At 43.0% G+C, this 12,249-nt stretch overlaps 1 protein-coding gene across 2 annotated transcripts in view; it reads right to left on the bottom strand.

Annotated features, from left to right (window-relative positions):
• The window catches only part of pdpk1 (3-phosphoinositide dependent protein kinase 1), a 44,800-nt gene that overhangs the window by 6,836 nt on the left and 25,715 nt on the right, over positions 1–12,249 (bottom strand). For both annotated transcript variants that reach the window (XM_022235758.2, XM_022235757.2), the window contains exons 3-10: positions 10,712–10,754; positions 9,288–9,425; positions 6,768–6,912; positions 5,983–6,080; positions 4,825–4,900; positions 3,338–3,406; positions 1,892–1,988; positions 608–778 (exon numbers count right to left, since the gene is read on the bottom strand). In XM_022235758.2, the coding sequence (XP_022091450.1) occupies positions 608–778; positions 1,892–1,988; positions 3,338–3,406; positions 4,825–4,900; positions 5,983–6,080; positions 6,768–6,912; positions 9,288–9,425; positions 10,712–10,754 (837 nt within the window). The remainder of the gene's footprint in view (positions 1–607; positions 779–1,891; positions 1,989–3,337; positions 3,407–4,824; positions 4,901–5,982; positions 6,081–6,767; positions 6,913–9,287; positions 9,426–10,711; positions 10,755–12,249) is intronic.

The raw sequence follows: 12,249 nt of genomic DNA, 5'->3' as shown, positions 1-12,249 counted from the left end.
GCTGCTTCAAATGCGCATAAACCACGCACGCCTATCCCGTGAGTGCACACCAAATGACTGTCATTTTCATTTCAAAACACGCCCTCTTTTGTTCCTGCTCCAAGTGGATAAGGTATTCTTGGTTTGCTGAATTTAATCAAATTATTTAATTACAGCCAGAAATAAAACCACAAAGTGCCCATGGAAACTGTTAGCTAGCCAATTCAGCCTTTTCTCATAGACTTGACAGGCAGTGGCCAAGTAAAGGTGCTCTAACATAGCTGTTTCTTGAGGCCCAGTCGGTTCAATTCCCGGGTGAAGTGCATTTCTGTTGGGATCCAATGAGTCCCATTTGGGAGAATACAGTACCAATTTGTGCACAATCTGTTGAAAATTTCCCACAGGCGGTAACTTGTCTGCAGGTGCACGAGCTCGAGAAACCTGTGCAAGCATCTGTGTGCCCCAATGCAGCTCTAACGAGTAAGCAAAAAGAGCGCCCTCTACAGTTCCAACGCAGTGACCATTAGAATGGCCAGCAAAGTCATGCCACAAGGGGAGTCAGGGGACCCTGCCAAATTCGGCCAGCGGAAGACTGCCGTAGGAGTCTGGTTCCCCATTTTTCACTCACATAGAGGTCGCTATGAATCTCCTCGCCATCCACCACCATACACGGCTTGAGGGTGGGTGGAGTCTCGTTGGGTAGGTTGTCCCAGTTGACGCCCTCAAAGAATGGGTGGTCCTTGAGCTCTGGGAAGCCTCCACAGTCTTCGCACCCTATTCTCTTCAAGGGGTCTAACACCTGAAACCAGACCAAGACAAGGTCCCGTCGTGATGGCTTCATGTCTACATTTAACCACTTGCTGCCGGGTGTAATTTTAAGTTGCATGACATAAAACTGGGTGATTTTCAAGATTTTCCATTTTCAAAATTCTTCAAAAAATCATAGCTTCATTTACTGGATGTTTACATCCACACAAATGACTATCTGGTGGCTACTCTAATCTGACAGACAACATCTACTGACGCCCAAGTATTTTAGCAAGGCTTGCGTCCCTGTAAAAAGAGCCCAGATTTGTGCGGTGTTATGTAACTTTCTTTTGTTCCCGAAACTGGCACACTGCACTGGCTGCTTTTCAATAGGGGCCAGATTAGCGTGCAGCGGTACTGTATCGCTCATCACTGGAGTGCTGGAGCACTTTTGTCCACGGTGGTAATCCATTCCTGCTGAATTCCACACACAGTGGTATAATCTCTCAAAATAATGACAGATTTCCTCCAGTATTGACAACTGAAAAAATGTTGGCCATTCCCGGCAGCTCGGTCTTTTATTCCGAGTACAGCCTTTTGTTACAAGGCCCAGCTCTTTTGTCTGGTTTCGGGCTCCCCGGTTTTGTGTACAAAGCTCCCCAGCAGCATAAGGTTAACACAGAAGTACAGTTGCTCATACGCAGGCTCTATGTTGCTTTTCTTTGTTTTCGAGCATTATTAAAATTGTAAGTGAAAGGTTATTTAATAAACTAATAATGATCAACTAATGTCTAGTTCTTGGCCAGTGTTCCTCAAGTTATCAGCCTTTATTGCAACTTGCATGTAAACCGACCTCATTTTTTTTGTTTCTTCCTTACCAGGAGGGTCTGGTGCTATGTGACCAATAGACTCAGGTTGTAAACTGAAGCCGTAATTTTGAGTTTTGGATTTCAGTGAAGTTTTAAAAATCAAAGAATTTGGGCAGTTTGAATTGAGACTTCAGTCAATATTTATGCACACGGGAAAAAAAAAGGACAAAACCTTCCAATTTTCCGACACAATATTTCCATGACAAAGCTCACTTAACTGAAAAAAGAGAGATCCTTCACAAGGGGACATGAATTACCATTTTTCCCTAACCCTACTCGGCCATCATCTTACTCACCAGTAGTCTTGATACTAGGTCTTTCGCTTTCTCGGGGAATCCCTCTGGAAATTCGTACTCTAGCTTGATGATCTTCTGAAATATCATGTATTCATTGCTGGAAAAAAAAAAATGAAGAAAAATGACGGCGTAAGAACATCAGACTTCATCTTCGGCTCTTTGTCGGGATTGTCTCCGGTGTCCCTGAAACACCCAAACAGCCTGATCATTGTCGTCATGAGCTTCCGTTACTGAAGGACAGTGCTGATATTTGCTGTCAATGCAGGTAATCCCAAGAACATGACCTCCAGTCGAACAACGCCATGTTGAGGGTGCGAATACTTATAACGATCTACGAGTGGGCTTTAATGCAAAGCCTTTGGGAGAAAAAAATGGCAGGCTTGTTCAGGAAGTACTTTGAATGCAATTCCTCAGTGGCTGAGCCAAATGGTCTCTACGGAACTGTTGTTCAATTCTTGAACCAGATTGGATGCAATTTCCGGCCTGGCTTGTGCCACTTTGGTGACTTCTCTCATCATTAATATGTCATTTCCTCTTTGTTTTTTGTTTTTTTGTGTCTGTCTGTCTGTTTTCCATTTGCTCTAAACCCCCCCACAAACTTGCTCAATTCTGTCTTGGAATTTTCAAAAATAATTTCTATGCAAGTTGTTCCTATTTGTTATTGACAAACAATGCCACTTAATGCCAACGCATATTTTTCCTGTTTTGGAATAATTTCAGGGTGCTTACTTCCCTAATATGACAGCAGTCTCTAATTAATGTACAAGTTTGTAAAAAACAATAGGTGGAAAATATGAATGGACGGTTTTCAGCATTCCTTGATCTGCCAAAATCTTTTGCAATACAATAATCAAAAAAGATGACAATATTGGGATATTAAACCCCACGTGCAAATTCATACTTGTAAAGAGGACCATTAAATATATTGTTTCCTAATAAATATGAGCTGTAAGTATGAACAAACGCATGTACAGCGTAGACTACTGGTTGCTGATGATATTGTACAATACTTTTACTTTGGTTTTGGTATAGTCTCTTGGAGCTTGGCAGTAAAATAGTATACAAATATTGACTGCTCCGGATGATAAATAGTATACAAATATTGACTGCTCCGGATGGTAAATAGTATACAAATATTGACTGCTCCAAATGGTAAATAGTATACAAATATTGACTGCTCCAAATGGTAAATAGTATACAAATATTGACTGCTCCAAATGGTAAATAGTATACAAATATTGACTGCTGTGGGTGGTATAGTAAAACTAGCCTCAGGTAATCCATACTTGCCTCAATTTCATGAGGAACGTGTTCGCTAACAGGTCTAATTTCACTGATTGCTCTGCATATTTGCTGTACTGGAATGGAAACATTCTAGTCCAAAACGTAGAGATTTTGGGGATGAGATATGCACTGTGGCTTATGAAACAACAAATACGTTCTCACCTTGCTCTGAATGGGGGCAAGCCCGCTAGGAGCTGATAAACGAGACAACCGAGGGCCCACAGGTCAGAACTGATGGAAAAACACAGCGGAAATTGATAAAAATCAGTGTCAATGCAAGGATCCTGGATATCTGACTGGCTAATCTGAACACAAATATCGGTATAATGCACCAATGGTGACAGAAAGCAAGTATATAGCACATGTATACTGCAATAAGCCACTTGCGAGTTAAATTTGAATAAAATCTGGTACACTGCACAGAAACATAACAATTTAAATTCCCCAGACTAAAGGCACTGTTTCTATACCTTGTGATTCGGGGCAAGCTTTCGCATAGCGACCACCATCTCTGGAATGGACTGGCTCCTTTGTGCCCTTCTTATCCATGGAAAACAGTGTATTGGTGCAAGGCGTCTCTTATGTAACTAAGCAAAAGCTTGCCCCGAATCACGAGGTATACATGTAGCAACAGTGGTTTTGGTAAGGAGAATTTAAGCTGTTTTTTTATGTTAATGTGAATTTAAATAACTCAGTGTGCTAGATTTTACTCAAATTTAACTCGCAAATGGCTTATTTCACGCCTGGCACCCATTAACAACATAACAAGCTTGTTCATGTTCAGTTTGTAAGCATGCTGTGGATAAAAGTGAGTTTGAATGCATCCAGTAACATTTAAGACAACTGTACATGAGGCTAAAAGCCTTCTTCGGCGACCACCTCGATCATGCTCCCAAATCCACACAACTTACTTACACAGCTTACAAGGAAGGTACCTGACTATTTTGTGATGGTTCCCGTGCTGTGCTTTCAAACCTACATGTACTTTTCACTGGTAACTTTTAGGCCATAATCTGTGAATCTACGTACTCTTGACTCTATCATGTCAACTCTTACCCAATTCTCACCAAAGAGTCGAAGTCCGTGTTTGTTTCACACAGATCTGGATTACGATCAGTGATCCGTCCTTGGTTTACAAACACAAATACTTGCCTCGTGGATGGTGGGAACCAGTGTTAGGATCGCTGATCAAGATCCAGATCCGTGAGAAACAAACAGGCCCCTACAATATTTGATTGGATTGCCTCAATAGGTGTGGGCCTTTGATAGCATTAAAAAGCAGGTATTAACACTTTTCTAAATGGATTCATCTCACTTTGTAAGCCCTTCCCAATTTCTTCCTATTCAGACCCTCCCCAAATCAAGGAACCGTCAGTAAGGTGACTGGGGTAAAATTCTTGGGGCATTTTCTTAGAGGGGTCACTGAAAGTAAATGAAATGCGGCGTATACACACCGTAGGTTGTGCACATTTTAAACATGTCAAATGGGGGGAGGGGCATTAAGGGGGCAGACCCGTCAGCTGGGGGGGGGGGAGTAAGTACCCCCATAGTTACACCACTGAGTACAATACAATGTAGCATTCCTGCGTCCATACACGTATGTTCTGACAACCCTGTCTTCAACACTAGCTATTCTCTGCCTATCTCACCTTTTCATGGCACACTTCTCTGTTAGTAATTCTGGTGAGACATACTGAGCCGTGCCGACAAAAGAATTTGCCCGTACTGCAAATACAGAAAATAAAAAAAGAAATCTGCCAATTCACGTTTTTCCACATTCTTAAATGGTAGACTAAATGCCCTCCACTCCTTTGGACCAAACTGTACGCACATCCGCATGTTTGTTCTATGTGACCTGCCTACATTGTAAGCTTACTTTAGTCTCTAGTCCGGCCCTGCAATCATTTTAAACATGAACAAGGAAAAGGCAAAACTAAATTTCCAACTGCAAAAAAAAGGGACTTCCCCACTCCAGTCACTGTTGACTCCAATGCCCTGAAACTAACCTGACACAAAAACACAAGGTTTTGAGTGTTTCTTTCTTCCCCAAACGAATTTATTGATCTTTTGAAGATGCCACTTGTTTTCAATCATCGGACAGCAGAAACTGACTTCCCTGGAAACAGGAAATGCCAGCAAATTCTTCCTTCTTTTACCTTCAGGAAGGATTTCGGAAAAATAGTAACGCCACTGATAGAGTTAGATTTGAAAGGAAGAAAGCCCTGTAAACAATGAAAGCCAATTCTGGAGGAATGGATCATTCCCCAACAGCCAAAATTTAATGCTTAAAGTCTTGATTCCAGTTGGTATGTACATGTAACTGATGACTGAAAATACAACCATGTGCGAAAAAAATTGTGCATCAGGATTTTCAAACGGATTTTCACTATTCTTTCTCTGAGGACATTTCCCAATAAAACCCTCCTTCTGCATATACGTGTCCATGTACACCCAAGGCAACAAGGCCACACATACAGCCAGTTGGAGATTTTATCCAACTGACGTCCGACTGAATTTTCCCCAAGACACTCCAAAATCTTGTAAATCCGGGAAGTGGTTCATGGAAAGTTTCTGGAGGACTGACAAAGGTGGAAGCTCGACCATCACTACACCACATGAGACTGGACACCCCTTGAGAATGAAAAGCACACAGGTTAGGCTGTTCGTTTTTTTTGACACAGCGGCTGATTTGGGGCAAATCTGGAAGGTCCCCTTGGGGGAGGGGGGGGAGGTAGTTTAAGGTGACATACGTTGGTAGAAGGGGAGGGGAAAGGCTTGGAAAAATGCAGAGCAAAGCAGCTGCGTACCTTCTTTGGCGTTTGCATCCAGAATCTTCACCGTTCCAAAGTCCGTGATCTGTATATGCATGTCCTCATTAAGCAGGATGTTTTCTGGTTTCAAATCCCTTCAAGATCCAAAAAAATAACACAAAGATATCCATGAAAAACATGATGATTATCTTATCCTGTTTAATTTGAAAACAGCATCTGCTGTCCAAGGAAGTTTAGGAACTAACTGGATGGGGCACAGTTATCAATCACTCATCTTGCAGCTAGCCAGAGATACAGAGAGAATCCAATCTTCTTCCTGGATAGGTTTCCTTATTAGTTCATAAACAGCAGTACATCTTTTACAGGAGATATACACACATGCGTTAGGTGTTGTCTGAAGGACCAAAGCCGTCTTGACAGTGGATTTTTTTGGGGGAGGGGGGAATTTAGAGCGACTGTTGTCAAATGAACAAAAATAAATCCGGTGTGGACAGCCGGTAAACTTTCATGATTGTTCATCGCCGAATGTTGGCTGTTTAATTCTTCCATGACCAGGACCGGCGGTCTCCCACTTTTTTGATATGCCCCGCCCCCAACTTTTTTGCATGTCTATAATGGAGGGGGGATTAGGGATCAGTCCATTAACCCTAACCCTCCTCAATCCTCCAACAGGTGAAGGATTGAGGAGGGTTAGGGTTAATGGCCGACACCTGATGGTCTCATAACTGGCCGGAAAATCCTGAGAATCTAAAAATCCTTCTCCTGTCCCCTCCCTAACTCCCACTACGGCAAGTTTGGGACTAAGCACCAAGCAACAATACCTGTGTATGATACCCATGTTGTGAAGATATTCCAGTGCTAGAACCACCTCGGCAGCATAGAACCTGGTCGCGTTCTCATCAAAGGAGCCCAGCTTCTGTATGTAAGGGAGCAACTCTCCCCGCTGAGCTAGACTCAGGCCGAAATCTGTCGATGCCAGTGTCAAGGGTCAAATTCAAGTCTGCTGCTTTTGAAGACCGACATATTCTTTATTTGTAGGTGTGGAGCAAGACCTCTTTTTCACAAACAAACACATCGGCTTGGCCTGTTACAATAGTCCAGTCCCTTGAAGGAGATGTGTGGCCATAATAATATCTACAGTTCAACCTTGTTAATAAGAGCATTGTTGATACAAAATTCTGCTTATAACAAGGAAATTTTTGGTCCCAATCCTTTCTTTTTCATTGTTTTCATTCCCTGATAATACAAGGTTCCTGTTATAAACAAGGTAATTTGGCAAGTCCAAAGGACCTCTTATTCACACAGTCCAACTGTATACACTGCATGTTGGCCTTTGGGTATCAGAGAGATTTTTGTTCCTGTTTTTTTATAACTACCTGATGCAAAAATCTAATCTCGTGAATTTATTCTTCGTCTGTGCTGAACCAATGTTAATTTCTTTGAGTGAGCGCAGTACACTGCAACAGCAAATGCGAGCATACATTTCAGTGAGTAGGGGGCCTACATGTACGGGGAAGTTCTGTACAATGTAGATGTACTTCGGGGGGGGGGAGGGAACTGAAGAAGGCTGAGAAACCCTTGATCGGCCTGATGAGCGGGGGTAATCATGCATGTAATTAAAACACTGTTGATCCTTGCTACAAGTGCGGCAGAAATACCTATTATTACAGCTAGTATGCATATTGTTTGCGATATGTTCAATTGCAGGAACACGTAGCTTTGTGCGGCTTGGAAAAGCCATCATGTCCAATGCTACATCCTTCAGGGGTTAGTCAACATGTATCAGTGATTTCTGTATTCCCTTTAATAAGTTTCGGAGTTGTTTGAAAACAAGTCCATTATCAAAAGTCCATGGTGTGGGTAGAGATTTCATGCCCCAGAAATCTGCTAACCCCTTCGGCATGCTCAGTGCATTATATCCACGCAGAGTAAAGGGATTGTCAAAATGTGTAGGTAAACAACATAATTAAAATGACGACCTTCTGTGCAGAATCTGGGCATGTTGTAAACAGGCCTTGGGCTGGGCCTACAAAAACAGCTGCGGATAACATCAACACACTCTAGTGCATAAGGACACCACAGGCTCGGGCTGACCTCCGGTGACCTTTCCTGCCTGGTACAGTCTGGCCACAAGGGGACATTTATAAACAACCCAGAATTTATTGAGGTCCAATTCTCTGCACCCCCCTCCCACCACCAGGTGAGGCTATCCACCAAACGCTAGGTCCCAGTCAGGGTGCTATGCTGGAAGCCATGCTTCTGTGCACTTCCAGACCCGGTTGCATTCTTAACCTAGATATGCTTTTTAATGAGCCTGTTGTTTTTCTGGCTTCCACTGACACCCCCCTCCAAGAAAAACACCTCTGGAGATTTACTGTTGCAGGAGTTTGCAACATGCGCAGGTCGTATTTCACGGGCCGGTCTACAGGCCTTTGTGGTGAGGAGCATAAACCCCCATGTGGGGCGCGCACACTGAGGTAAATAATGTAAATCTAGGAATGTGCGGCTACATTCCTGACCTAGATATGCGAAATAACATCCTGCCCGCAGTCGATTCTGGATCGCTTGAAACTATGCCCCGTGTACATACAACATGGTCTGGGCTGGGGTTTGGCGCAAAAATACCCTCATGGACTGTTAGTAGAAGTGGCCAGAAAATAAAATGCGGAAGTGTCATTTAAAACTGGATACAGCCACATTGTATCACTCATCTCTGTTGCTTTCTGCCCCAGTAAACCAAACCAGAAAATCCTTTGCTTCTCTGAAACAGGTTTCTAATCCTCTACATTGTCTAAGAGTGTTGAGTTTTGAGTAGCACCCTTTTGGGAAATACATGCACAGTGGAAAACTGGAACACTGCCAACAAGCAACTGTAGAGCTGAGTTTGAGAGTGCCATTATGGGTCATCCAATCCTGTTCCACACAATTTCTTTACACAATCTGAAATGGGGAACCCCTCTGTACTTATTGTCTTATGTTGTGGCCGACAAAACGAAGAAGTGCCCGTAACCAGGAGAGACGCTCAGTCTGAACGTGCAGGACGATCTTCTGAGCACAAGTGCCGTCTGACGCAAACACATAAACTGTGAAGTTCGGCAAGTTTACACCATACGCATTGGGGTAAACATAAACTTGGTCACTGGCGAGGGCAATAAAATGTTCACATCCTGCAGCTGAGAACGTCCAGAGTGTTATATTTCACAAAAACCGGGCTGAGTCCCAGTTTCAAGTGAACTCCTCATGTGAAAAAAAAGAAAAAAGGGACACTCTGTGCTTTGTGAAAAGGACAGGGACAGCGTGAAAGCCGTTCAGTTAGGCAGTTAAAGCCAGCCAAAGGATACACAGCTTCTCCTTGTCTTGAAAGGTAAAGTACAACTTCACGAAGAACGGGTGGTCAAGTTTGCTCAAAACTTCTCGCTCTCGCATGACGTACTTCTCCTTCTTCTCCCGGAATATATGCCGCTTCACTAAGACTTTGACTGAACGTAGCACATCAAACGAGACAACAGTTTATGTATGTAAAGCAATATTTAAGCAGTGAATTAGAGCGGCTAACTTGTACATATTGTGGTTTCTATTTTACTTCACAGCAAAGTTCTGGCATACGTGAACACAAAGTATCGGGATGCTTTCAAAATGAAAACCACATTCATAAATACCAGGGACAGTTTTTCTATTCTTGTTGGTCAAAACGCGTCACGTGACTGTGTATTAACATTTGATAATGCCCGCTGAGAAGTGATAATGCCTGCTGTGTAAATCACGCGCTGGCACGTGGATACGAGACAGTTTAATCGAGTCTGATTGGTCAGGAGTCATGGAGTCAGGAGTGTGCATGCGATGTGCCATGTGTGCACCAAGTTCACTGCAGGGGATTCTATTGGACAACTTATAAAAGGAACATTCTATAAATGGACGGGGGTGTTCGGGAAAACGAAAGTAAAGTTTTAGAACAAAATTGTTGGAAATCTGTCATATGTGGACTTTTTAGAATGTCTGAACATGCTAAATAAAAAGGTATATTCTATGAACGGGAATAAATACATGCATGTGCTTGGCCAGCCTTAAACGAACGTTTCAGACCTTGCTCAGGGGAACAAATGCTGATAATGCCCTCGCCCAGTCGTGTCCATTCTCCTGAGCCGGTCTTCAACGCATGTTTAAGACCGGCCAAGCACATATCTATTCCCTTCATGAAAATTCCCAAAAATATGAAAATCCTGATGACTCCTCATAAAATCAACACAACTAAAGGATACGTCCACTTTGTGGAACTGTTGTTATAAGTTTTATCAATGACTTCAAATTTTCCTGTTACTTTTTACATCAAACTGGCTGCCGCTAAAGCACTAAAAAGTCCCCTCGCTTTCCAGGCAAAACACTTCCTTTGCCATAAATAAATGTCCCCTGAAATTAGTGTTGTATTTAAGTCCATCGCAAGTCCCTGTAAGTCCATCACAAGTCATTCAGTCTTAAGCCAATTCACAAGCTATTAAAATGAGCTGTGACGGAAGCATTCCTCTGTCATTGGTCACCCTGTTACTTATGACTGGCCTTATGAAGGGACTTGTGACTGGACTTGTGAAAGGACTTGTGATGGACTCAAATACAACATTGCCTCAAATAGTAAACTGAGTGCACTTTTCACCAATACTTTGTCAGTTACTTTATGGACAGCTGCAAATGTACATGTACAGCAGGACCATGCCTTTAAAAAGCAGTTCAAAGGAGGCTGAAACAAGGAGAAGACGGGAAGTGTACTTACTTGCATATTTGTTGCCCGTGGCAATTTCAGTAGCAAGGACAACCTGCATTAAACCACAGAGTGAAAAACAACCAAGATGGTGAGATTGGAAACCTTTCTGGGGTGTCGCATGCCATTAATGAAGCGTGCACTCTGGTGCTCAGTTCGTTAATGGCCGGTGGATTGAAGAGAGAAAAAAAAAAAAGAGAGGAGGGGGGGGAAGGGGAAGCTGAGAAGGGGATTTCAGTTCTCTTCTTCAAGTTTATCACCGCTCCACGGCAGGCATCAGAGCGCGATGTTGTTTTTGCCAAAGTGCAACGCCTCCGGGGTAAGACTCTCACAGGGAAGGACAATCGGTTTCAACATTTCGGTCCGCACAGAATATCCGGCGATCTTTTTTTGTTCCTTTTCCTTTAACTCCGGCTGTTGTCTTGCTCGGTGGCGAGGGCAGTGGGGGATATCACGCAGCAGGGATGAGGCTCGTCTCTGCTCTTAGATTACGAAAGCTTCACAGACACTTGAGATTTTGCCGTGGAAAAAATAGCATGAACAGACGCCTTCTTTAGGAAGCTTGTGAATTTTTTCGCAAGCTCTCGGACAGGCCGCACTGAGTATACATGTGTAAGTGTTACAAATGTACGTCGGTGCTAGGGCAAACCCGTAATTAAAATTCTTCAAAGAACAATTCAGCCGACAGGTTTTCGTTCCTCTCTGCATTTGGTCAACTGTACTCATCCTGCCTACCGCTAAAATGGCAATAACCGGAATACATGTACATGTAGCTCTGCAACATTATACGTGGATTCCTGAAAAACAAAACCATGAACCCCACAGCACCACGTACTTGTAAAGTATGGGTGCTGTGGGCCAGAGGTCTGTATTCTGTGTTTCTGAAAAAAGAGTCGGGGGCTAGACCGCAGTACTGGCTTTGGCTGGACAATTTCCAACATGTTCTCTGCTCTTATTCATGTATAGAGCAGAATACTCCTGGTGAAAGTGTCCCGAGAGCTTAGGGGTTTCAACTTGATATCAAAGTGTCCACAAATACCGCTCCTTATTCGCAGACTCAAACACTTCATGGACATCCATTTTGGTAATATTGTTCTCAGTGAAATTTTCATGACTACAGGGGGTTTGCATGGCAACCATCTTGCAGGGCTGTGCTTTTGTTCCACAGGGTATGCGCAAAGGAGGTTTCCCTGTGGACGAAAAGAAACGCCCTGCAAGATGGCTACCAAGCAAAGCCTCTATAGTACTCACACTGGTGCATAAAATTACTTGTACTCATACTCAAACTCTACGGGTTGTTATTACAGTGTACATGTACCTGAAACACTGTGAATTGATAAAAAGTACCAACGTCCGTACGTGTACAAGTTGGCCTTTTAAGGTCTTGGTACAGTACTTGTACACAACAGTGTAACTGAAATTTATCGGTAACCCGCGAATTTCTTCCCAGGGAACTCAAGTCATGAGTTTTCATTTCTCAAAATGTGAAAAAACTTTTCCCACTGTGGGAAAAAGATACTTGGGCCTTCTCAAGCACGCGGAAAAACATT

This window comes from Acanthaster planci, linkage group LG07, assembly GCF_054643075.1.
Source record: "Acanthaster planci isolate LZ-2023a linkage group LG07, COTS_SCS, whole genome shotgun sequence".
Classification (NCBI taxonomy): domain Eukaryota; kingdom Metazoa; phylum Echinodermata; class Asteroidea; order Valvatida; family Acanthasteridae; genus Acanthaster; species Acanthaster planci.
Note: the sequence above shows the minus strand (reverse complement) of the source record. Positions and strands in the feature narration are given on the sequence as shown.